A 27449-nucleotide genomic window follows, 5' to 3' on the forward strand; every position below is an offset into this window, starting at 1 on the left:
TGAAACAAAGATTTACACAGTGTAACCTGGACTTCTGCTGTGGTCAGACAATGATCTGGAATTTTGAGTTTGGCTCATTTACCTATTTGTACAGGTTCTATATCCCACTATGACTCTGTTCCTTTCCTTGTTTGTTGGTGTTAGGCCTTTTGTGTAAAAACCACCTTGCCATTCTTTCTTCTCAATCTTTTCCTTCCTTGCCTCCTTCCTTTCTCATCTTCTGGTGCTAGAGTTTGAGCCCAAGGGCTCATGAATGTTAGGTGGAGGGCATTTATATCACAATTTAAAAATGAGTCTTAGCAGAAAATGAAACCAGAATCTTGACCAAAATAGCACATGGCCTCTATCCTAGTACCTAATAGAGTCCTTTGTTCCCCCACTGAAGCTACGGGAGCCAGGCGCCACTATCTGTATTTCTCTCAACATTTGGTCTTCCAAGTTCCCATCAGAATGTCACATTATGCTCTACTTCCAGCAGGGATTTTTCTAACTCAAAGTACCAAAATTTCCCACATTCCTCCCACAAACCAGTTCCAAAGGCCAAAGAACCATGTGACCAGGTTTAGCATAGAAACAACCCCACTCCTGGTACCAATGTTCAATATTGGTCACTCTTCCTGTTACTGTGACAACACATCTAGCAAAAGCAACACTTAAGGAAGGAAGGGTTTATTTTGGCTCAGAGTTCAAGGGTAATGTCAATCACAGTAAGTAAATCCTAGTAGCTGTTCACATTGTATTCACAGTCAGGAAAGCACAAAATGATGTTGGTGCTCAGTTAGTTTCCTAGTTTTTGTGCTTTTCAGGACCCAAGCCCAGGAAATGGTGTCACCCACCTTTTTAAAAAAACCTATTTTATTTTATGTGCATGGGTGTTTTACCTACATGTACTATCTTAATCAGTATTGGACCTGCTTGCACCCACCGGAACAGAACCTTGGACCTGTACACACAAGGAGAGGAAGAGACCCCACCTGCACCCTCTGGAAGAAGGGATGGGAAGACGACAATATAAGAACACATTCAACAACAGAAAAACCAATACACCACCAAAATCTAGGGACTATACACCAGCAAGACCTGAATATCCCAACACAGATGAAACATAAGAGAATGACCTTAACAACAACTTCATGAAGATGATAGAGACCCTAAAAGAGGAAAAAAAATCCTTTAAAGAAATGCAAGAGAAAACAGACAAAAAATTCAAGAAGTAGAGGAAAAAAACCCCAAAAATTGCAAGAAACAATTCAAACAATGCAAGGTTTGAAAGTTGAAATAGAAACAATAAAAAAAAAACCACAGTCTGAGGGAATACTGGAATTAGAAAAGCTGGGTAAATGATCAGGAACAACAGATACAAGCATAACCAACAGAATACAAGAGATGGAAGACAGAATCTCAGGTGTTGAAGATAAACTCAGAGAAATAGATTCATCAATAAAAGATAATTTTAAGTCCAACAAATCCCCAACACCAAATATCCAGGAAATATGGGACACTGTGAAAAGACCAAACCTAAGAATAATAGGTATAGAAGAAGGCGAAGAAACCCACCTCAATGGCACAGAAAACATATTAACAAAATCATAGAAGAAAACTTTTCCACCTAAAGAAAGACATGCCAATGGAAGTACAAGAAGCTTACAGAACACCAAATAGAGTGGACCACAAAAGGAAGTCTCTTTGCCACATAATAATCAAAACTCCAAGCATACAGAATAAAGAAAGAATATTAAGATCAGCAAAGGAAAAAGGCCTGACATATAAAGGCAAACCTGTCAGAATTACACCTGATTTCTCCATGCAACCTCTGAAAGCAAGAATGTCCTGAATAGATATTCTAATAAAACTAAGAGACCATGGATGCCAGTACAGACTACCATTCCCAGCAAAGCTTTCAATCACTGTAAATGGAGAAAACAAATCCATGACAAAACCAGATTTAAACAATACAGCTCCACTAATCCAGCCCTACAGAAATTTCTGGAAGCAAAACTCCAACATTAGGAAGTTAACTACACTCACAAAAACCTAGGCAATAGATAATCCCACTTTACCAAAAGCCAAAAGAGAAAGTGGGGGTAAATCCACACACAATAACACCACCAAATCTAAAAAAAACAAGAATGAATACCCCTCAATATCAATGGCTAACTCGTCTATAAAAAGACACAGGCTAACAGAATGGATATGAAGACAGAACTCACCCTTCTGCTACATACAAGAAATACACCTCAACTTCAAAGACAGACATTACCTCAGAGTAAAGGGTTGGGATAAGATTTTTCCAATCAAATGGACCCAAGAAACAAGCTGGTATAGCTATACTAATACCTAAAAAATTAGACTTCAAACTAAAATCAATCAAAAGACATGAAGAAGGTCATTTCATATTCATCACAGGAAAAATCCATCAGGATGAAGTCTCAATTCTGAATATCTATGCCCCAAATACAAAGTCGCCTACATTTACCAAAGAAACAATACTAAAACTGAAATCATACACAAGACCTCACACATTCATAGTGGGAGACCTCAACACCCCACTCTCACCACTAAACAGGACCACCAGACAGAAACTTAATAAAGAAACAAAAGAACTAACAGAAGTTATGACCAATTGGGTCTAACAGTCATATATAGAACATTCCTTCTAAACACAAAAAGAATATACCTTCTTCTAAGTGCCACATGGAACCTTCTCTAAAATCGACCACATACTTGACAGCATAGTAAATCTCAATAGATACAAAAAAAATTGGAATAACCCCTGTATCTTATCAGACCACCATGCCTTAAAGTTAGAATTCAACAACAACACTAACTGCAGAAAACCTACAAACTCATGAAAATTGAACAATGCACAATTGCACCATTCCTGGGTCAAGGAAGAAATAAAGAAAGAAAATAAAAACTTCCTAGAATTCAATGAGAATGAAGACACAACATGCCCAAACTTAAGGGACACTTTGAAAGCAGTGCTAAGAGGAAAGTTCATAGCACTAAGTGCCCAAATAAAGGAGCTGGAGAATAGTCACACTAGAGAATTAACAGCACAACTGAAAGATCTAGATCAAAAAGAATCAAAACTCATCCCAGAGGAGTACACACCAGGAAATAATCAAATTGATGGCTGAAATCAATAAAATAGAAAAAAAGAAAACAATACAAAGAATCAATGTAACAAAAAGTTGGTTATTCGAGAAAACCAACAAGATAGCAAACCTTTATTCAAACTAACCAAAAGGCAGAGAGAACATGCAAATTAACAAAATCAGAAATGAAAAGGGGGACATAGCAACAGACACTGAGGAAATCCAGAGAATCCTCAGGTCACACTTTGAAAACCTGTACTCCACAAAATTCGAAAATTTAAAGGAAATGAACAATTTCCTGTATAGATATCACTTACTAAAATTAAATCAAGAACAGATGAGCAATTTAAATAGACCTATCACCCCTAATAAAATAGAAACCGTCATCAAAAGTCTCCCAACCAAAAGAAAGCCCAGGGCCAGATGGTTTCAGTGCAGAATTCTATCAGAAATGCAAAGAAGAACTAATGCCAATACTCCTCAAACTGTTCCACACAACTGAAGCAGAGGATCATTGCCAAACTATTTTTACGAGGCTAAAATTACCTTGATACCCAAGTCACACAAAGACATAACTAAGAAAGAGAACTACAGACTGGGCGTTGGTGGCGCACGCCTTTAATCCCAGCACTTGGGAGGCAGAGGCAGATGGATCTCTGTGAGTTTGAGACCAGCCTGGTCTACAAGAGATAGTTCTAGGACAGCCTCAAAAGTCACAGAGAAACCCTGCCTCAAAACCCCTTCCCCCAAAAAAGAAAGAAAAGAAAGAGAACTACAAACCAATATCCCTCATCAACATTGATGCAAAAATATTCAATAAAATACTGGCAAATCGAATCCAAGAACACATCAGAGAAATCAACCACCATGATCAAGTAGGCTTCATCCCAGAGATGCAGGGATGGTTCATCAAATGAAATCTATCAATGCAATCTGCCATATAAGCAGACTGAAAAAGAAAGAAACACATAAGCCGGACGTTGGTGGCGCATGCCTTTAATCCCAGCACTTGGGAGGCAAAGGCAGGCGGATCTCTGTGAGTTCGAGGCCAGCCTGGTCTACAGAGTGAGTTCCAGGACAGCCTCCAAAGCCACAGAGAAACCTTGTCTCAAAAAACCAAAATAAAAAAGAAAGAAACCCATAATCATTTCACTAGATGCTAAAAAAGCCTTTGACAAAATTCAACACCCCTTCATGATAAAGGTCATGGAGAGATCAGGGATAACAGGAACATACCTAAATATAATAAAAGCAATATACAGTAAACCAACAGTCAACATCAAACTAAATGGACAGAAACTCAACACGATTCCTCTAAAATCAGGAACAAGACAAAACTGCCCATTCTCTCCATATCTCTTCAATATTATACTTGAAGTTCTAGCTAGAGCAATAATACAACAAAAGGAGATCAAGGGGATACAAATTGGAAAAGAAGTCAAACTTTCACTATTTGTAGATGATATTATAGTTTACATAAATGACCCAAAAAACTCTACCAAGGAACTCCTACAGCTGATAAACACCTTCAGCAAAGTGGCAGGATACACGATTTACTAAAAAAAAAAAAAAAAAAAAAAAAATCAGTAGCCCTACTATACACAGACGATAAACGGACTGAGAAAGAAATCAGAGGAACATCTCCCTTTACAATAGCCAAACAACATAAAATATCTTGGGGTAGTTCTAAGCAAACAAGTGAAAGAACTGTATAGCAAGAACTTTGAGTCTTTAAAGAAAGAAATTAAAGAGATACCAGAAAATGGAGAGATCCTCCATGCTCTTGGACAGGTAGGATCAACATAGTAAAACTGGTTATCTTACCAAAAGCAATCCCCATCAAAATACCAAACATTTCTTTACAGACCTTGAAAGAGTAATACTCAACTTTATATGGAAAAACAAAAGGCCCAGGATAACCAAAACAACTCTGTACAATAAAGGAACTTCCAGAAGCATCACCATCCCTGACTTCAAGCTCTATTATTGAGCTTTAGTCCTGAAAACAGCTTGGTATTGGCACAAAAATAGGTAGACCAATAGAATCGAATTGAAAACCCTGATATTAACCCACACACCTACGAACAACTGATTTTTGACCAAGAAGCTAAAATTATATAATGGATAAAAGAAAGCATGTTCGACAAATGCTGCTGGCATAACTGGATGCTGGTGTGTAGAATATTGCAGACAGATTGATGTCTACTGCCATGTACAAAACTTAAGTTCAAGTCGATCAAAGACCTCAGCATAAATCCGGTCACCTGAACCTCTTAGAAGAGAAAGTGGGATGTACCTTTGAACGAATTGGTACAGGAGACCACTTCCTGAACATAACACCAGTAGCACAGACTCTGAGATTGACAATTAATAAATGTGACCTCCTGAAACTGAGAAGCTTCTGTAAGGCAAAGGACACAGTTAACAAGACAAAGAGGCAGTCCCCAGAAAAGATATTCACCAACCCCACATCTAACAGAGGGCTGATTTCCAAAATATACAAAGAACTCAAGAAGCCAGTCACCAAAACACCAAATAATCCAATTAAAAAGTGGGGTATAGAATTAAATAGAGAATTCTCAATACAGGAATCTAAAATGGCTGAAAGACACTTAAGAAAGTGCTCAACATCCTTAGCCATCAGGGAAATGCAAATCAAAACAGCTCTGAGATACCATGCATGTCAGAATGGCTAAAATAAAAAACACCAAGGACAGTTTATGCTGGAGAGGATGTGGAGAAAGGAGAACACTCCTCCACTGCTGGTGGGAGTGCAAACTTGTACCATCACTTTGGAAATCAGTATGGTGGTTCCTCAGGAAAATGGGCATCAGTCTACCTCAAAATCCAGCAATTCCACTCTTAGGCTGGGTTTGGCAATTGAGACTCAGGTCTTCTCGCTTGAAGAGCAAGTGCTCTTACCCATTCGTTTACCTCTCACATAGGTGTAAGCTGCCATGTGGCATTGGGATTGCTGAGAGCATCACGGCATTCAGGGAAAAGAACCTTAAGGAGGTGAGGCTGAAAACTCAGTTCAGCCTGACTTAGTCAGCTAGGCTAGATCAAACTTCTGGAGGGTCTGATGCCGGATGGTTTACTGCCAGCATATTTAAACTCAGTACAATTTGAAAAAAAAAGTTTCCTAGTGTAATACAATCCCCAGTGCACAAGAAGACATAATTACATCAAAACTCAACTCAAAATACATGTCATTTATTCCAAGAAGATGGGTTTAGAGAGAAGTTACCTGTATTAGCTTAAGGCCCTCAGATCTGGTGTGATCTCTGACTGAGATAGCATAGAGGCTATCTCAGCGAACAATGGCTTTTATTAACTGGGAGCTAAAGATAAAGGTCTAAGGAGAAAGTCTGGGATAATCATTCTGGGGGACTTGGGGGAGATCTGGCTCTATAAATAGCAAAGGTTGCCAGGTCACTAACAACACCCACTCGCAGCTTTCTGAATGGAACGGTGTTTTCTTTCCTCCACGGAAGAGACAACGCTTCTTCGGTTTAACATTCTTGATTTCCCTAGTTCTTATCTGTGACTACAAGGACCTTTGTGCTTGGACTTCCAGCACAATATGGGTGCTGGAAACTGAACCTAGGTCCTCTGGAAGAGCAGTCAGTGCTCTTAATTGTGGAGCCATCTTTCTAGCCCGACATTTTAGAGAACTTTTTATCTTGACATGGCTACAGACTTATGAAACGTAGAAAAATATGAGCCCATAATGGCTCCAGCAGGCAAAGGAGTCTGTATGCAAGCCTCATAACCTGTGTACCATCCCTGGAAGCCACATGAAGGTGGAAAGACACAATGGAATCTGCGCCCGCCCCCAGCATCAAAAGTAACAAAAGCAGAAAATTCGCAGGGCAGTGGCCCACGCCTTTAATCCCAGCACTCGGGAGGCAGAGGCAGGTGGATCTTTGTGAGTTCGAGACCAACCTGGTCTACAAGAGCAAGTTCCAGGACAGCCTCCAAAGCCACAGAGAAACCCTGTCTCGAAAAGCGAAAAAAAAAAAAAAAACCCCCCAAAAAAAAAGCAGAAAATTCTTTGAAAACCGCTCTTATATGACTTCCTTGTGTTAGATAACTAAAGTACATTATCAAAACTATGAAGCTGGCATTGGCGTAACTGGACTACAAGCCTCATTTGGGCTACATCATCTTTTGCATATAAACTCATTTCTTTTTTTCTTTTGTTTGTTTTGGCTTTTGAGTCAGGTCTCACTATGCACTCCTGGCTGGCTTATAATTTGGTCAATTACCTAGACCAGGATGGCCTTGAATTTACAGAAGTCTGCCTACCTGACTCTGAAATGCTGAGAATTCAGGCCTGTTACACTAGGCCCAAATTAAATTCTGTAACTTTGTAAAATTTATCATTATAGTCCTGTGACCTAGGAATCCTACACACACACAAGATACAGCGCAGCTCCATTGCTGCAAAGAAGTTCCTGTGCTAGGCGCTCATAATGACTGCAGTTAACTAGATTTTCTCTGTAATCATTACAGGGAAACAAAATGGAGTGGATACATACATTGTACATAAGCTCTGGAATGCCTTTGAGGGACCTGTGAATTCCCTCTACCAATCCAGCACTTTTAAACAGTCTCACGTCATTTATGTTAACTTTGAACTATTTAGTCAAGGGCAGACTTGAAATCCTGATACACTGTCTACACTGTTTCCGTCTCTGGCCAGCTTGGATTAGAGTCTTTTGCCATTTTGCCTAATGCTTTTATCATGTAGTCATCCCTAATCTCCATACTGGGCTTGTTCCAACAGTGGAAGTTAGGCAGGCAATTCCGAACGTCTTTTTTTTTTTTTCTTTTCTTTTTAATGTGACAAGTATCTTCAAACAAATCTGCAACTTTCTGCTTGCTAACAAGTCATGACAAGTTACAAAACAGACTCAGACCACAAGTACCTGCTGCTCTAAGCTTCGCTTTGAAACCTGGGGCAAGGAGGGTGGCCGCTGCATTGCAGTAAAGACTGACTGGCGGCGTCATTCCTGGAGACTGTCCTCTGCACCCATTCGCTCCCACACTGCGGGTATATCTCTGCGTTGCCAACATTTCCCAGGCCTTAGCAAACTGGCCGTGCTCTAAAAGCCGAGGGTGTTGGAGACGGGGGCTAAGGAAACAGAGCCCATTCAGCAAACGACCCTCCATCCTCCTTCCCCCCCAACTTCAACTTCCCGGGGTGTTCTGCTGTTGAGTCCCGTTGTCCCTCACTCCTGGGCGAGTCTGCAAACATGTGTCCCCGGGAGACGCCTCAGGGAGAAACAAGTGCAGCAGCACAGAATTCCTAATGCAGCCGCACACAGCTTCCGTTCGGAACCGCTTTCCGCCAGGCCACGCCTGAGCCCCAGCAGCTGGGTGGCCCCGGCGACCCGGCTCCGCGCACGCGCCCTGGCAAGCCCCGGCACGGACGCCAGCGTCACCTCGCGCCGCCTCCGCCCTTCCTGTTTTCCGTTTCCTTCCCGCGCCTGCGCGGCTCCAATTGTTTTGGCTTTCCGGTCGGGGCAAAGGAAAAGGGCGCGGTGAGCCCGATGAAGGCGGGGTCCGGCCGCGGGCACCTGGGAGCCGGCGGAGCGGCCGCAGCAGCGGGCCAGAGCGCGGCGGACGCGGCGGGCGGTAGGCCGTGACGGCCCAACCCGGGAGGCGCGCGGAAGCGGGGGCGGAAGCGAGCGAGCGGCCCCCCGGGAGAGGCGGGGGTCCCCGCAGCGCCACGCCCCCGCTGTGCGTGCGACCGCGTGAGTGCAGCCCGGCGGAGTGGCGCGGTGAGCTGAGCGGCCGGAGCCGAGGTGAGACCGGCAGGGCGGGCGGGCGGCCGGCCGGCCGGCCTTTGTGGGCCCTGGCGGCGGCTTTCAAACCCGGGCGCTTCCGCCGAGCGCGCGGTGCTTCCGGCGCGGCCTGCGCGGGCCGCGGGACTCGGGGCGGCGTCCTACCGAGGCAGAGCTGTTTTGGCCCGCGCGTGTTGCTCGTTCGCGACGCGGCGGCCGACGACGAAGGGCGAGCGGGTCCTGGTTTTTTCCTTTTTTTCCCTCCTGGCCCCTTCGGCAGTCACCAAGCGAGACCCGGGTTAGCAGAGGTCCGGTTGCCCTCGGCCTGCTGGCGCTCTCCGGTGGGAAGCTGCCCTTTGAGACCTGTTTGCTTTAGACGGGAGTCGTGGGTTTGAACTCGTCCCTCGGCTCCTCCCGAGGACTCGGAAGTCCGCGGAGCAGACCGTGCGCTGCTGTAGGGCGGTTGCTTTGAGTTAGCGTGTGCGGCCCCCAGCCCCTGGCCTAGCAGGTTTAGGGTTCCTTTTTATTTTAAATGGCTACTTAAAGGAAACAGAATATTCATCCTCCGGGCTGCAGATCTCTAGAATTTCCTTGGCGGCCCCTCTCAGTTAAAACGACAAATTAAGATAATAAAACGGAAACGGTTTTGCTTTGTGAACAGCTATATCAGCTTTATTTAAAAAAAAAAGCGGGGGGAAGACCGTGCTGGTCACGTGTTGTTTATACATGAATCTGTAAGTCTGGCTCCAGGAGCAGACGCTGGGGAACGAACGCCCTATCGGCAGTGTGCTCCGACTGAAATGACATTTTCTTTCTGAGAGGCAACTAGCTAATACGTTTGTTTACCTTTTTTTTTTCCGTCCCCTCGTTTCTTTTGAGTTGTGAATGCTTCCCCAGATTTGAGTACTAGAGACCAGATCTTCTGCAGTTGAGGGAGTGCCTTCATTTAGCTGCGGCTAGGTAAAGCTCTTTGTAATCTAAGGTCCGTTTGGAAAGTCAGGTCAGTTAACTTCTCTTCCCTGTCTCTGTGATGTGGAATGTTGCTCTTCTTTCCGTCCGTCTGATAACGTTATGCCCTTCTGCTTTGCTCTTTTTGTTGGTCTAGAGCTTTTTTAAGGCCCTTTTAGATCAGGGCCGGAAATGGCAGCGGGTATATAACTCTTGGCAACTATGGCGTTTCTGCTGATGGTGCTTTGTAGCTCGTGTGTTTCCACAGCGTTATTTCCTCTCCAGATAAGTGCTGTACTTCTCCCTTTTATTTGCGTAAGAGCAGTACTGTAAAATCTGTTAACTTGATTTAGAGACCGGAAGGAGATGAGAGAAACAAAAGGCGTTATAGTGATTCCTGTGTTTACCATAATGAGCATTCCTTAGTGTTTATGCCTTGAATGTCGAATGAGTGTATTTCAGAGGTTTGTGATATTCCTAGAAACCGGACTTCTCCCGAGGTCGATTGTTTTACAGTGTAATGCGGGCTAGCACTACCATGCCATGTTCAATCCAGTCATTAAAGCAAAAAGATACCTGGTTTTCCACAGATTTGCTAGAAAACAGTTGGCCTGCCTTCCCAGCCACATTCCTAAGACAGTTGGGGCTGAGAGAATGATTGGTTTTGCTCTCCTGAGAAGTAAATAAAAATCAGAGAGCCAGTTACACGCCAGTCTTTCCCAGTTGTGCAGAGTTTGAATAAAGCATACTTACGTAACTTGGGCTGTTAAAGACAACAGGTTGGTTTCAAGCAGTCTTAGGTGTCTGAAGGATGTTCGTTTGCAGGAATTTGGAGTTCTTGGATTTTTTTTCGTGGGAAGGAGAGATTGTCGTGGGAAATTTGAAGGCCGTGTTTTCCATGGAAACTTTACTACACTCACTCATGTCAGTGACAGTAGTGGCGTGTGTAGTGCCTTCCATTGCAGACAGGGCTTCTAAGAACCTTACCTTTGTGATTCACTTGTTACTTTTTGCAACATTGGGATGCTGAGCAAGCACCCTAGTTTTTGTTACTGGGCTATAGTCTGAGCCCTTGTTTTTTTTGTGACAGGGTCTTCCTGGGTAGCCTAATGTCGGCCTGAGCTAGTAGGACTCACCAGCCTTTTGGGGGCATGCTCAGCATCACGTTTTTAGCTTTGTTTTTCTGTAAGAAAACACATTTTAGAAGTCATTATCAATGTTAAGGGGCTGTGTCCCTTGCAGCCATATGAGTGCTTGAGTATTTGAGATGATACTTACTTGAGATATTAATAATGACAAGTTGATTTAAGCAGCAATAAATGTACGAAACCATTCTTGGTTCCGTTGTGGTTGGAGAAACTGATCCAGAAAATGAAGTGTTAATGGAAAAGTTTTGCATCAGTCAAGCCTGCCTCTCCCTTCTAGAGACAATGGGTAAAGTGGAGACTAGAGGAGTAATAATCCAAATGCTGTCCTGTGCTCAGTTATCCTGTCACCAGCTGTTGATAACTTCCTGATCATAATAAGTTTAGGAGCTTGTCCTTATGCTTGAGTTTACATTAGTGTGTGTCGTTAACCTGATTGACCTGAAGTTTTGTTAGAGTAGGGGAAAGTGCTGAAACTTAAAATTTTAATAAATTCTTTAAAAAATAATAAAAAAACAGAATATCAGCCTTTTCCTCGCTCTCACTGGATTTCTTGTCTTAACTCCAGAAACTCATTTGTGTAGCATTTGTCATTTAAAGGTCAAGAGGTGAGCTACCATAATGGCACACTCCTCCAGCAATTGTCTTCCCCACCTCCCAGACTGGGTTTCTCTCTAGCTTTGGAACCTATCCTGGAACTTGCTTTGTAGACCAGGCTGACCTCGAACTCGCAGAGATCTGCCTGCTTCTGCCTCCCCTCTGAGTACTGAAATTAAAGGCGTTCACCACTACCGCCTGGCATCAATTGTCTCCATCTCCCCCCTACCCCAGCACCTGTAAGACAGAGGCAGGCAGATCTCTGTGAGTTGGAGGCCAACCTGGACAGCCAGGGTTGCATAACAAAATAAAACAAAAATATCTCAGCCAGGCGTTGGTGGCCCACGCCTTTAATCCCAGCACTCGGGAGGCAGAGGCAGGCGGATCTCTGTGAGTTCAAGGCCAGCCTGGTCTACAGAGTGAGTTCCAGGAGAGCCTCCAAAACAATACAGAGAAACCTTGTCTCGAAAAACCAAAAAAAAATCTCAATTTTTGGTTGTTTTGGTAACTTTAAAGGAAGCTGCTTCTGTCACCCTATTTAGTCCTCCCAAAGGAGTGACGGCTTTCAAAGATACTTGTTCAGTGACTTTGTTATCATGACTCTGGCTTTAATTTGTCTGCACTGCCATCAGCTATCTTAAGATGAATCTTGTTGGACTGGTAAATTTCATAGCATCAGAAAATTCAGACAGTCTGTACTTCTTAAAAACTCATTTCTCTTCACTAAAACACAACTTAGAGCTGAGCATGGTGACTTGTGTGTGTGCTGTTGGCATTGGAGAAAATGAGGCAGGAAGACCAGATCAAGGCTATCGGGAATTATATAGAGTTCTCCAGGACAGTCTGACCTAGAGTGAAACACTGTTTCAGAAATACCACAAGTTTTATCAAAAAAAGACAGAGCTGCATTTGGGATACTGTGACCTTGTAACTGGACTCTCTGGGGCTATTACCAGTGTGGAGATTAGGCCTTTGGGAAGGGGCTACAAAGTTTTGCCAGTGATTGGACTAATCAAAATTGTCCTCAATTTTGTGCAGTCTCACTGTAGCCCAGGGTCTTGGTTTCTCTTCCTCTGGCTGTGATAAAATGCCCCAGCCAAAGCAACAGAGGCTTTATTTTGGCTCAGAGTTCCAGGTTATAGTCCATTGTGGCTGAGAAACCACAGCAGCAGATTTTAAGTGCACTGGCCACATTGCATCCACATTCAAGAGAGAGACATTGCCAGTGCTCCGCTTCCTCCCTCTGTTGTGTCCAGTTAGGACTCCCTGCCAGAAAATGGTCTCATTCACAATTAAGATGGAGCTTGATGAGTCACATGAATTAACATAATCAAGATAGCCCTGGAACAGCAATCATTCCCAGAGGCCCATCTCCCAGGATTACTGTGTCATAGATTGTTAAAACTGTCTAAAATTTTGTAACATAACAACTGCAAAAACTGGAGAGGTGGCTCAGTGATTAAGAGTACCAGCTGCTCTTCCAGAGGTTCTGAGTTCAATTCCTACAACCACATGCTGGTTTACAATCATCTGTAGTGGGATCTGATGCCCTCTTCTGACATAAAGGTGTACATGCAGATAGAGCACTCATACATTAAATAAATAGATCTTTATATAAAAACAAACCCAAAACTGCAAACCTTGTTCACATTCTCTTTCTCCATTTATCTTTGAAAGACAGAGTCTCACCCTTAGTTCAAACTGGCATGGAAGTCTCTGTGCAGCTCAGGTGGCCTCAAGCTTGTGACCTTTCAAGTCCAGGGACTTCCGGGATCTCATCAAGCCTGTGCTTCTCTGCAATTTTATACTTCATTTTTCATCCACAACTCAGCTAATTGTTGATAGCTCTCATTTTCATGTTAGTTGTATGTATTCTGTACTTTATCCTCTCTCTGTCTTTCCTGGTTAGCATCTGAAAGTTTGCTTTGCTCTTGAAGGGTTTGCTGACAAACCTATAGAAATGAAAGCTAGATTTTAAAGTAGAATTAGGTGGCCACTCCCACTGTTATCATATTTTACACTTTAGATTGGTTCTTTGTGTAATATCAGTTTTTTAATTTATTGTTATTGCTTCGAATTTATGAGTGTTTGAGTAGTATTTCCTTTATGGAGATTGGCAGATAACTTTTAGGCATAGTTTGAATCTTGCACCCTGAAGACTTACATACTTGGGAGGATGGGTGCTTATTATACAAGCTAGACAATTACTTTTTTATGCTCTTAGAGCAACATCAAATGAACAGTTCAGACAACAAACATAAACCCCCTGGTACTGACCAGAAACTATGTATGGCATGTAGAGTGACTTGACAGTCTCTTGTCCTGACTTCATTTAATGAGTCTGTGTATTTGGTAAATGCCCTTTTTCTTTTTTCTTTTTAAAATCCTCCTGCCTCTGCCTTGAGTGCTGGGGTTATGGAAATGTGCTGGCTCTTTGTATAAATATATCTTTGTGTAAACTTAACACATCTTGTATTTTTCAAGTATATGTAAATATTGCTGTAGTTAATAATGGAAACGGAAAGCTTTTTTTTTTTTTTTTTTTTTTTTGGGTTTTTCGAGACAGGGTTTCTCTGTGGCTTTGGAGGCTGTCCTGGAACTAGCTCTTGTAGACCAGGCTGGCCTCGAACTCACAGAGATCCACCTGCCTCTGCCTCCCAAGTGCTGGGATTAAAGGTGTGCGCCACCAATGCCCAGCTCGGAAAGCAATTTTAAGTAGTTTTTGAACCGGATTATTATAAGTAATGGTTGTGTTCTTTTTCTTTTGTTTCATTTTTATACAGGGCCTCACTGTATAGCCCTAGCTGGCCTTAAATTTAGGATCTTCTTGTCTCACCCTCCTGAGAGCTGGTTTTCAGGTTAGCACCACCATACTCAGACAGTAGGGTTTTTGGTTTGGTTGGTTGAGGTTTGTTGTTGTGTTTTTGGACATGGGGTGGGTTTTGAGGGCTTAGGCTCAGGCATCGTTCTGCCTTGGCTGTTGACTGGGATGACAGGAGCTCATGTGTGCCTAGCTAAGTATATTTGAATCTGTAACAGCCTTTCACACATGTGTGTATATATCCAGGGGAGGGATGTCTTCCTTTCACTTTTAGGCTTAATTTTTTTGGAATCTTAATGAAGGATACTCATATATAAGGGAGAAACTGTTTCCAAAGTTCACTGAACCAGGAATAGCAGGGTTTGGATAGATAAGAAATGTTAGGTAAAATCCAGGTGTGGTGGCTCATGTCTGCAATCCCAGCACTTACTGAGGCTGGAGGTTCACTGTGATTTTGTGACCCTGTCTCAAAAGACCACCAATACCAACAAAACTCCAATTTTGAAGAAAAGTATAGCATATATAGTGTATACAAGTAAGGTTAACTAGAGATCATATTTAATTCTATTTTCAGTTATTTAAGGCTGTGCTTACTCATTGTCTTTATGATCTAAAGAGAAAATACTCTAATACAAACTGCCGGTGTATGTTTAGACGTAGCACCTATATTCACAGCACTCAGGAAGCTGAGGCAAGAATACCCTTGGCTAGCCTGAGCCACATAGTGAGGTCCAGCTCCAGTGTTAGAGTGCTTGTCGAGTATACAGGAAGCCCTGGATTTACATGTGGCACACCCCTGAAACTCCAGCTTGAATATGTCCTGAGACCCTTTCTAAAAAACAAAGCACACATAAACAACAAAAAAGTAGATTAAAACAATGGTACTTTTTTTTTTTTTTTGAGAATAGAGTTGTGTTTAAAACTAAAACTAAGGTCTGCGGTGGTGGTGCACGCCTTTAATCCAGCACTTGGGAGGCAGAGACAGAATGTATCTCTGTGAGTTCAAGACAAGCCTGGTCTACAAGAGCTAGTTCCAGGACAGCCTCCAAAACAACAGAGAAACCCTGTCTCAAAAAAAAAAAAAGAAGGGTTTATTTTGACTTACAGTTTGAGAGTGTAGTCCATGGGGCAAGAGTTGAAGCAGCAGTGCCGTTCTTCCTCGGGGATAATTGATCATCGGTCCACAAGGGTGGAGAGAACGGAAGTGGGAAACAGGGTTCAGAAACCTGTGTATATGTCCAGGAGCTGATTTCAGTGAGACAACTCAACTTCATTCCAGATATAGGAAATATATAGGACTGAGAAGACTGGGCACAAACCCTAATTTGTGTTAAGTGTCCTTCATGTTGCCACACTTGGAAAAAGCTGCCAGATCTTGGTAGACTGCAACCTCTGACCAACCTCTGACTAACAGTTGCAGTATCACCCCTCAGACAAGGAGCAGCAGGTACTGAATGCTGCTGCCCAGTGATCTTTCTCCTTTCTACTCAGTATGGGACCCCGGAACACCAGGTGTGCTATCTACATTTACAGTAGGTCTCTTCATATTATCTAGAAACTCCTTTACAGACATGCCCAGAGATTTGTTTTTGTGATGATTCTAAATCTTGTAAAATGACAAGCAAGATTAGCCATCATTAGTGATTGCCTAGTTATTCCAGTATTATTTGTTGAAATAATGGAGTCCTCTTTTTTGTTTGATTTTATCTTTCAAGACAGGATTTCTCTGTGTAGCCCTGGCTGTCATGGAGTTTGCTTTGTAGACCAGGCTGACCTCAAACTCAACAGAACTACCTTCCTCTGCCTTCCAAGTGCTGAGATTAAAGGCCTAGGCCACCACCACTCAGCTAACTAGTCTTAATTTGAAATCCCATGTTGATTGTGTCTGATTTCTTATGTGTACTTGGGTTTGTTGGTGGTTTATAATGCATATTAATGTTACACAGTCTTCAGAAGAAACTTGTTCTTTCTTCATTCAAGTATTCTGACAACTTAAGTTCACACATTGATTTGGAAAACATTATAATTGGTATAGTATCGTGTTTTTCTTTTAACAGTATGTTATTCTCACTTGGTAAGCATTTCTAAGAGAGAACACAATATAAAGAGGTAAATTACACATACTTCCCGTGTATAGTTTAGGGAAGAAGATGTGACTGAGCGGAGGAGTGCTTGCCTGGTATGTTATAAGGCTCCATGTTCTAGCCCCAGCTCCTCAAAACAACACACATGTTTAATACCTACATGTACAGACACATGTATACATTAGAATTTCTTAGAATTTAGAAATTAATAATTCTGAATCTAGTTGCTGTGTTGTCTTTTTTAAAGCTTTATCTATTAGACAGTGTTCTGTCTGCATGTATGCCTGCAGGCCAGAAGAGGGCACCAGATCCCACGTGGTTGTTGGGAATTGAACTCAGGACCTCTGGTAGAGCAGTCAGTGCTCTTAACCTCTGAGCCATCTCTCCAGCCCTCTCTATAGCCTTTGAATCTATAATGTCCAAAGTGTGCCGACCACCAGATAAGAGGGCATCTGTAAAGTACACTTGTTAATTTTCTGCAGCCTAGTTATTTTGAACGTTATGGACGTGAACAATTAATTTTTCTTCTATTTCATTTTTATGTTAATATCTAAAGTTGATTGAAACTTCATGTAAATGTAATATATGTTGAAAGGTATTGATTTAAACATTGTATTCTAAAAGCTTGATTTACATATTCTAACTGAACTTTTTTCTCTTTAGTACTGCAGAAAACCTACTGAACATACGATGATGCGACAAAATCTACCTCCTGTATTTTTCTCTTACTCATGAGCTGCACGGTTGCAGACTTGAGCAGGATGTTTGGAGAGTGTTGAAAAACTCTAGCGGAGGATGACCTAGCGCAGACTGTGAGCCTGTAACAAGATACTCCATGATTGTGTCAGTTCTGGCTCTGAATGCAACAGATAACAGCGGTGGACACCCTCCTTTATTTCTCAAGTATTCCTTGACCTTCCATCAAGACGGACTTTTCTACTCTGTTCTGGGAGATATTGATGGAATACAGTCATGTCCACTCAAGAGGAAAGGCAGATCAATACCGAATATGCTGTGTCCTTGTTGGAACAGTTGAAACTGTTTTACGAGCAGCAGTTGTTTACTGACATAGTATTAATTGTTGAGGGCACTGAATTCCCTTGTCATAAGATGGTTCTTGCAACATGTAGCTCCTATTTCAGGTAAGTAGTTGATCTAGTTTAGCTTGTAATGACAGTGTTACTTAAATTTCTTTATTACACTTTGTGGGCGTGGGCAGGTGCGCCCCAGAGCACATGGTGGGGAACAGAAGATAGCTTCCTTGCCAGACTTGGATCTCTCCTTCCACCTTCGTGTGGATTCTGAGAGCGGCAGGACTCGGGTCACCAGGCTTGCCTGACAAGCACCTAACCCACTGAGCCATCTCACTGGAATGACGCTCTAGCCATAGCAATTCCTTCATTAAATGTTAAAGTTTTTATTTTGCTTTTTTAAGATAAAGTCTTGCTGTGTAGCTTTGGCTGTCCTTGAACTCACTGTGGACCGGGCTGCCCTTGAACTCTCAGAGATCTGCCTGCCTCTGCCTCCTAAATGTTTTTACTCAGTACTTGGCAAAGCATTTCCTTATGTGTGTAAGGGACAGATGATGTTTTCTCATAAGTATTAAATACATGAAAATAGTTGAAATTGACCAAAGTTTTATCATGAGGGTGACAAAATTCAAAATACTGTTGTTGTTGTTTATTTCTTAAAAAGAAAAAAAATGAATAAGATAATTTACTTTTTTTTTAATAAGAGTTATACAACAGACTCATAACTTTTAGGAAATAATTGATGCTGTTTAGAACAAAAACATGTACCACCTTAAGGGAAACAACTTGACTACTATTATGCTTTTGGTACCCTCTCAGCCTTACCAGACTCCATGCAGTGTCAGTGACAGTGTTGGTGCTCTCTGTGTCTCAGAACGTGGACGTTTGTGTAGTTAGCTCATTCGAAATAATAAAATTCTCTTTTTCCTTTTTAGAGGAGAAAGAGACAGGATGAGTGAGATAAATTGAATGTGCTCTAAATGTATTCCTGCTACAAAAGAATTGTTACTGCTGCCTATTAGTAGCAGCAACCTATAAGCAAGGCAGACTAAATTGACTTTGCAGATTGATCGACATAAAAGTGAAGAGATGGCACATTCCTCGCAGGGCAGCATCACCAAGGGCCCTACTTGGCTGTGCAGTGCAAGCCACTGTGGTTTCAGTTTACGTTGTGGTTTTCATGCAGTTTCAGACACTGATTTTCCTTCCTGTTACAAAGCCTGTTTGCAGTGATCAGGCACTGTTTTACAAATGGAGATTACTGAATTTTTGGTGGCTATGAATGTGCTGACTTAGAACATACACATTAAAGAGCTTTTGCACGAGATGGTGAATGTGGATCTGAGGGTGAAACTCAGGTCACCAGACTTGTCCAACAAGCCTTAACCCACTGAGCCATCTCTCTGGCTGCAGTGATGTTATGTCAATAGGAATTCTTTGAAATGTTAAAGTTTTAGTTTTTTTTTTTTTTTTTTTGGTTTTTTTTTTTTTTTTTTTTACGAGACAGGGTTTCTCTGTATTGTTTTGGAGGCTATCGGTCCAGCCCGGCCTCGAACTCACAGAGATCCGCCTGCCTCTGCCTCCCGAGTGCTGGGATTAAAGGCGTGCGCCACCACCGCCCGGCAAGTTTTAGTTTTCTTAAGACGTCTTACTGTGTGGCTGTTCTTGATCTTATTATGTGACCGCAAGATGACTGTCGGGTAAAGACCCTTGCTTGCCAAGCTTAATGACCTAAATTCAATCCCTGGGACCCACAAAGTGAAAGTATAAACTAACCCCTCCAGGTTGTATGTTGGCTTCCACACATGAACTGTTACACACACACACACACAGAGAGATTAAAGTTTATATGACATAAAAGAATATGCTATTCGTACAGCCACAAAGTTAATGAAGAAAATAATGAAGCCGTAACACAGAAAATATTAATAGAAATTCTCTTGCATAGTTATCATTACTCTTACTTTTTTTAATAGTGCATCTAGAAAATCATGGTTGTTTGTAAATTGGAGAGTTATGCAACAGACTCAAATAGTAATCAAAAATAAGAATAGTGGTCTTCATTTTGTTTTTCAGACCCATTGTCTTAGCTGGTGGTAGAAATTCAGGGTTTTAGGTTCAGCAAATGAATACCTGAATTTATAAGCTCACTCATTGCAAATTGATGAGCCGTTATTGTTACAAATTAGCATCTGCATAGTCATGGAGGCCAGAAGAGGATGTTGGATCCACTGGAACTTGAGTCACACATGGGTTTGAGCTACCATATAGGTGTTGGGAACAGAATCCAGTTCTTCTGGAAAAGCAGTCAGTGTTCTTAATTAATGCGTCATCTCTGCACCCTGTAATTTCTTTCTTTAGCTTCCATGATTTCATGGGAAAACATGATTTTCCTAAAGTAACCACTTGTATGAGAATAGTCCAGTAAATGTGTATAATTAAAACTTCATATCATTAAGATATTGTGATTGGACTAGTTTTATAGCCACAAGAAGAAAACATGCTAATTTTTTTCCTTATGTATCTTTTCTTTGTACTGAGTAAATTATGGTATATGCCTTAATAATATATCTTTCTCAAATATTCTTAGCTGGATCCTGGCTTCAGAATTCAGGGGTGTGTGTGTGTGTTTAGGTGTGGTTTTTATTTATTGTTTGTAGGGGTATATATGTGTATAGATCACAACTCTCTAGTCTCAGACTTAGCCTCCCACATAAACCAGCTGTCTTAGAGTTTCTGTTACTACGATGAAACACCATGAATAAAAAGCAAACAGGGAGCCGGGCATTGGTGGTGCACACCTTTAATCCCAGCACTCGGGAGGCAAAAGCAGGCGGATCTCTGTGAGTTCAAGACCAGCCTGGACTACCAAGCGAGTTCCAGGAAAGCCTCCAAAGACACAGAGAAACTCTGTCTCGAAAAACCAAAAAAAAAAAAAAAAAAAAAAGGAAACGGGGAAAGAAAGGGTTTATTTGACTTACACTTGAGCATTGCATACAGAGGCTTTTTTCTCTTGTGCATGCAGTAGTATTCTATCAGGTAAGTATTCCTGTAGGTGAGCTGGCAAGATGGCTCAGCATTTGCCATCAACCCTGACAACTTGAGTAGGTTCTCTGATTTCACAGAGTTGGAGGAACAGAACTGACTCACAGAAGCTGTTCTCTGACCCCCCCACATGCACTATGGCCTGAGCCCTATCCTTAACACACTGTAGACATGCACAATAAATAAATGTAACACAATTCTTTTTTTTTTATGTACGCTTTTAGAAGTGTGAGCCTGGTGTGGTGGTGCACGCCTTTAATCCCAGCACTCAAGAGACAGAGGAAGGTAGAATTTATATAGCATAAAATCCATGCATTTTTAAGTCTTCAGTCAGTCCTCTGCAGCTTTTACCACATATTCAGCTGCAAATAGAAAATATTGTAATAACAAAAACCTTACAGTCTAGCAGCTCCTTACATGTATTTACATTGTTTGAGGTATTGCAAGTAGCCTCTGAAGGACTGGATAGGGCTGTGGTTCAGTGGGGGAAGAGTGTGTGCCTCTACACATGAAGTATCCTGGATTGATCCCTAGCACCACATGAACCAGGTATGATAGTGCATGTCTATACTCAGCACTGGAAAGAGGCAGGCGAATCTCAAGTTCAAGGCCAGCCTAGATAGGCCGATTCGTAGGGAGGGGGGGGAGAGAGAGAACAAACAAAAGATGTGTATGCTTTGGATAAATGTGCCTTGTTTTAAAAAGGGACTTAGTGTCTTTACTTTTGTGTGCTGAGGGTATCCAGGAGACATTTTACTTGGATTCCGAGGGTGACAGACTTGTGCTACCATTTCCAGTATAATTTAAAACATTTCTGTTACCTTCTGTTCGTTTTTATATAGTCACTTCTCAGTCCCTCTTACAGCTCTAGATAACTACCAATCAGCTTTCTGTCTCTGTATATTTGGCAGTTTGGAGACATTTCATGTAAATTAACTCATGTCTTTTGTTTCTGACTTTTTTACTGAGCATAATGTTTTTGAGGTTCATTTATTTATCAATACTTCTGTTTTGTTGCTGAATGGTATTCCATTGTGTGACTATGAGGAGTAAGTTAATTTTGATGTCCTCCCTCAGAATAGCATAGTGGTTATTGTCTTCAGCCCTGTTTATATATGATTTTCTCATTGCCTCTGAAAGTCTTCTCTATAAGTAAATACCCTGGATAAACATCCTGTTGCCTGGTTTGTTTTGCTCTATTCAGCTTGTTCTCTGTGTCTCCTGTAGGGCTATGTTCATGAGTGGACTAAGTGAAAGCAAGCAGACACATGTCCACCTGAGGAACGTGGATGCTGCCGCCCTGCAGATGATAATAACCTACGCATACACCGGAAACTTGGCGGTAAACGACAGCACTGTAGAGCAGCTTTATGAAACAGCTTGCTTCCTGCAGGTAAAGCGGCCTTTAACTGGCTATTGAGGTGTGGCTTATGTCAGCAAGCAGTATTTCATTAGTGGTATTTTTTTTTTTTAAGATTTGCTTATTTTTATGTGCATTTGTTTTTGGGGGATTTTATGTGTGTTTGTGTGAGATTGTTGGATCCTTAGTTGCAAACAGCTGTGAACTCACATGTAGGTGCTGGGAATTAAACTTGGGTCCTCTGAAAGAGCAGTCAGTGCTCTTAACCATTGAGCCATCTCTCCAGCCCCCATGCATTGGTGTTTGCCTGCATGTATATGTGTCTGTATGAGGTGCCAGGTCTCCTGGAATTTAGAGTTACAGATACTTGTGAGCTGTCATGGGTGCTGGGAATTGAACCTGGGTCCTCTGGAAGAGCACCTAGTGCTCATACCAGAGTCATCTTTCCAGGCCCTCATTCATGATATCTTTATCTGTACAGTTTTAATGCTTATATTATATGGATCAAATTTTTTGGTTGTAAAATGAAAAAATAGGATTTTCTCAGTTGTTAAATAGTTTTTTGACAGGAATGTAATTTTAAAAGTGTGTCAAGACAACAACCACATTGGTATAGAAACACTAAATTTATTTTTCCATTTATTCAGGGGTTCTTATCTGTGTGGGTTCTGTTACAGAAACTAGTAAATTAAAAATAAGTAAGCTGGGTGTGGTGGAACACACCTGCAATCCTAGTACTGGGAGGCTGAGGCAGGCAACCAGGCTCTGCACATACAGTACCTGACTTGAACTCGTTTTCATATTGGTTTCATATCTTGCCTAATGCACTTCATAATTTGATTTTAAGTTAAGTATTTGTTGAATTTAAGACTGCTTATGTTTAAAGGTTAAATTCATTAATGTATGATAGAACTCTCACAGACAAATTGAGATTGTTAGGGAAGACGTGATGGTAGTATGGGTTGAACTATATCTACTCAACTATTAAGTGGGTAAGTAAAATTGATGACTGATGTATTTTAGGATAACCAACTGTTCTGTATTGCTCAGACTCCCTGTTCAGATTTCAGTAGGAATATGGGCATTCCCATCCTCTCTTTCCCTGAATTGGAGTAATGCCTTGTACTTTGGGAACTGGTGTTTTCAGCCAGCTGTGGTGGCACCCTGCTGTGATCATAGCAGCTGGAGGTGGAAGAGGAAGGCTTGTTATTGGAGGTAACGCCAGGCCAGCTACGTGTAACAAGCCCCTGTCTCCAGCGTTAAACAGGCTTTTAGATCGTGTAAATAGCTCCTTAAATCTGAGCTTACTGTGTCTGTCACTCATAGCAGCCTGAACAGGAGGGCAAGAGGAAGAAATGGTAACTGCATAGTCTAGAAATCTGATTTTTAATATTGCAAGAAACTATCTCTTACCCAAACTAGAGGTAAAACTTGACAGTATGAGGGAGTCTGCTACGGGAAACCTATGTCTTAAATAAAAATAAACTGGAGGGATGGAAGTATGGCTCTCAGTAGGGTACTGGATTCAAATCTCAGCGCTTTTTAAAAGTTATTTCCTATTTGTTATCCTTCCCCCTGTTTTAGGTAGAAGATGTGTTACAGCGTTGTCGAGAATACTTGATTAAGAAAATTAATGCAGAGAACTGTGTTCGGTTGTTGAGTTTTGCTGACCTCTTCAGTTGTGAAGAATTAAAGCAAAGCGCTAAGAGAATGGTGGAGCACAAGTTCACTGCTGTGTACCACCAGGAGGCATTCATGCAGCTGTCCCACGATCTCCTGGTAGACATTCTCAGCAGTGACAATTTAAACGTAGAAAAGGAAGAGACAGTTCGAGAAGCTGCAATGCTGTGGCTAGAGTACAACACGGAGTCACGATCCCAGTATTTGTCTTCAGTTCTGAGCCAAATCAGAATTGATGCGCTTTCAGAAGTCACACAGAGAGCTTGGTTCCAAGGGCTCCCACCCAACGACAAATCTGTTGTGGTTCAAGGTCTTTATAAGTCCATGCCCAAGTTTTTCAAGCCGAGACTTGGGATGACTAAGGAGGAGATGATGATTTTCATTGAAGCATCATCAGAAAACCCTTGTAGTCTTTACTCTTCTGTCTGTTACAGCCCGCAGGCAGAAAAAGTTTACAAGTTATGCAGCCCGCCAGCTGATTTGCATAAGGTTGGGACAGTTGTAACCCCTGATAATGATATTTACATAGCAGGGGGCCAAGTGCCCCTGAAAAACACAAAAACAAATCACAGTAAGACAAGCAAACTGCAGACCGCCTTCAGAACTGTGAATTGCTTTTACTGGTTTGATGCACAACAAAATACCTGGTTTCCAAAGACACCGATGCTCTTCGTCCGTGTGAAGCCCTCTTTGGTTTGCTGTGAAGGTTACATCTATGCAATCGGAGGAGACAGTGTTGGTGGAGAACTTAATCGGAGGACTGTAGAAAGGTATGACACTGAGAAGGATGAGTGGACGATGGTGAGCCCTTTACCTTGTGCTTGGCAGTGGAGTGCAGCAGTTGTGGTCCATGACTGCATTTATGTGATGACATTAAACCTCATGTACTGTTACTTTCCCAGATCTGACTCTTGGGTAGAAATGGCCATGCGACAGACTAGCAGATCTTTTGCTTCAGCTGCGGCTTTTGGTGATAAAATTTTCTATATCGGAGGGTTGCATATTGCCACCAATTCTGGCATAAGACTCCCCTCTGGCACTGTAGATGGGTCTTCAGTAACTGTGGAAATTTATGATGTGAATAAAAATGAATGGAAAATGGCAGCCAACATCCCTGCTAAAAGGTACTCTGATCCCTGTGTTAGAGCTGTTGTGATCTCCAACTCCCTTTGTGTGTTTATGCGGGAAACCCACTTAAATGAACGAGCTAAATATGTCACTTACCAGTATGATTTAGAACTTGATCGGTGGACTCTGCGGCAACACATATCTGAACGTGTACTGTGGGACCTAGGGAGAGATTTTCGATGCGCTGTGGGGAAACTTTACCCATCCTGTCTTGAAGAATCTCCATGGAAGCCACCAACTTACCTTTTTTCACCAGATGGAACAGAGGAGTTTGAACTGGATGGAGAAATGGTTGCACTTCCCCCTGTATAGGGGAGTTGAAGGGGGGTGCACATGCCACACAGGTATATCCTTTGCTAAACCAGAGGATATAGAAGGACTAAATATGAGTACATAAAATTCTATCTTTGATACATTTTATTTTTATGGCCTACTTAATATTTGCATCAGTATAATATATATATCAGTGTGTCATACAGAAAGATATGCTTCTGTAATATGAAATAGGTTATTTGGTAATTGAGAGACTTTTATGTGTATCATGTGAGTGAGCATAGGAGTCTGGATTATCTAACATTGTTAGCCCTGTGTATGTACAGTCCAGAACTTCACTTGTAAAAGCAATTTTCTGTTCTTAGTGTGGTATATCAAAATTGTGCTGAGATTATTTTAGTATATGTATTGAATTCCCGTACTTCTAAAGTCCTGGAATACAGTTTTTCTAGTATAATTCAGCTGCACTTAACACTAATGTTCATGTTGGTATAGAAATGTCTTTGAAATCCTACACTATTGTTGAGGAAGATCTCCTATACGTCTATGGTATTACACAGGAAAGCTGTGACTGCAGGATCAGTCTCACTATTCTAGGTGCATGTACTTCTTCCCACTGACTTAGACTTGTCTATCTAGAATACAGGTTGTCCAGTCAGCTGGTCACTGACCGGGTGTGGACTTAAGTTGCTGGGCTTGCAAATGAATTGCTAGTCCCTCATTATGCGGGTCTGTGTGGAGCTTTAATCAGTAAATGTCTCCACTTTCTGTATTACATTAACGTTGGCTCATGCATATAACCACCTGCTGCTGATGTAGTTCTCCATCTTAAAAAGATTTAGAGTGGATTAACCAGGTCATTACATCTTAATTTAATAACGAGCATTACTGTAGAGTGATTGTGTGTAGGTATCTCTTAGGTGTGTTTTTTTAACCTGATGTGTGTATGTTTGGGGGGTAGGGTAGGAAGGTGAGCCGTGCAGGAGTCGTCTGCACTGACTGTACAGGAGAGCAGACACTAGCACTGCTCTGGCATTAATCCCAGGAACCACTAGCAGCTGTGGGGCGCCACCAATGCAGCATGAGCACGGGGGCCTCGTGACAAACACTGCTGGCATGTCCAACTGCATAATGCTCTGGCACTGTATTTTGAATGACATTAATTTATTAAATAAGTTGTATATAATCAGTATCTGGTTTGAGTCTTTCTTTCGTGGTGGGAATGCTCTAGCTGTGCTTTCAGTTGAGGTTTTGCTGGGCCAGCGTAGGCACTTGTGGATGGCTTCTTGAAAATCTGTTGGCTCTTAGAGATACCCAGAGGGACCGATGCCTTTCACTGCTGCTTCACTTCTGCAGTCCCCTATCCAACATCAGTTTTGGTTTGAAAATACTAAATAGAGTATCGTAGTAAGTTTAAAATTGATGCAAATAAGCTGCATGTTTGTACTGAATAAGATCTGTAACTGCAAGCCACTTAACCAACTCAGTTCAGGTTCACTAAGGCATGAAGGTACCACATTTAAGTAACTTACACCATCACAATTGCTGGTCTCCTGGCTTCTAATTTATGAGATAAGCTTTTATTATAAAGGTGTGTATAATAAAAGCATGTGAAGGATTTGATAGTATGCCCCGCTTGAGGTATAAGGGTCTTAGGATATGTCTGCAGATGAGAGAACTATTAGCATCATCTAATGTTCTAAAAGCTTGAGATGAGCAGGGCAGGGTTGCTTGGGTAAAGGGAAGTACTCGAGTGCCATTGGTGGACTTAAATAAATAAAGATTTGATAGATGAGCAGTCTTTGCAGAGGACATCATTGTCATGTTTACAAACTTTTAACGCAGTTGCTTACAAAGGAAGCAGACTCCCATAGTATTCTTAAAGTGCCAAGATTGAACCCAGGGGCCTACATACACTAGGCAAACATCCAGTCACTGAGATGCCACACCCCATTCCTTAACATATTTGAGGCCTATCTTAGGGTTTCTGTTGCTGTGGTAAAACACTGGGACCAAGAGCAACTTCCACTTAGAGTTTGTAAGTCTATTATGTAGGTAACTGAGGGCAGGAACTGAGGCAGATGCCATAAAGAGTGCTGCTCCTGGCTTTCTCAGTCTGCTTCCTACAACCCAGCATCACCCTCAGCACCACCCACAGTGAGCTGGCCCCTCCCACAACTAGCCCGTCAAGAAAATGCCCTACAGACCAATCTAGTTGGGGTATTTTCCCAATTGTGGTTCCCTTTTCCCAGATGACCAAGCACACCCATCATCTCTCGGAGAATAACAGTTTTCTAACGGCGTAGTGGTGCATGCCGTTAATCCCAGCAATGAGTTAAGAGGCTAGCCTGGTCTATGTAGTGCATTTCCAGACAGCCAGAGCTGCATGGAGAGATGCTAACTTAAAAACCAATTTTCTAAATTTTTGTTTTGGGGAACAATTTTTTGCC

At 41.9% G+C, this 27449-nt stretch overlaps 2 protein-coding genes across 5 annotated transcripts in view; one reads left to right on the forward strand and one right to left on the reverse strand.

The window, feature by feature from the left end:
• The window catches only part of LOC106022664 (translation initiation factor IF-2-like), a 27671-nt gene extending 12096 nt beyond the window's left edge, over nt 1-15575 (reverse strand). The window contains exons 1-2 of the mRNA XM_040737082.1: nt 15504-15575; nt 8030-9158 (exon numbers count right to left, since the gene is read on the reverse strand). Of these exons, the coding sequence (XP_040593016.1) occupies nt 8292-9158; nt 15504-15575 (939 nt within the window). The 3' untranslated portion in view covers nt 8030-8291. The remainder of the gene's footprint in view (nt 1-8029; nt 9159-15503) is intronic.
• Kbtbd2 (kelch repeat and BTB domain containing 2) lies at nt 8772-26185 on the forward strand. Of its 4 annotated transcripts, none has more exons than XM_005087414.3 (4): nt 8772-8908; nt 17146-17624; nt 21786-21951; nt 23503-26185. In XM_005087414.3, exons 2-4 carry the CDS (start codon nt 17455-17457, stop codon nt 25036-25038), a joined length of 1872 nt encoding a protein of 623 aa, XP_005087471.1. In that variant the 5' UTR covers nt 8772-8908; nt 17146-17454; the 3' UTR covers nt 25039-26185. The 4 variants fall into 4 exon arrangements, with proteins under 4 accessions (XP_005087471.1, XP_012981681.1, XP_012981683.1 ...); XM_013126227.3 differs by lacking the exon at nt 8772-8908 and adding an exon at nt 9091-9228; XM_013126229.3 differs by lacking the exon at nt 8772-8908 and adding an exon at nt 9456-9887.
• The last annotated feature ends 1264 nt before the right edge of the window (nt 26186-27449 follow it).

The sequence above is a fragment of the Mesocricetus auratus genome, unplaced genomic scaffold, assembly GCF_017639785.1.
Source record: "Mesocricetus auratus isolate SY011 unplaced genomic scaffold, BCM_Maur_2.0 Super-Scaffold_100676, whole genome shotgun sequence".
Classification (NCBI taxonomy): Eukaryota; Metazoa; Chordata; class Mammalia; order Rodentia; family Cricetidae; genus Mesocricetus; species Mesocricetus auratus.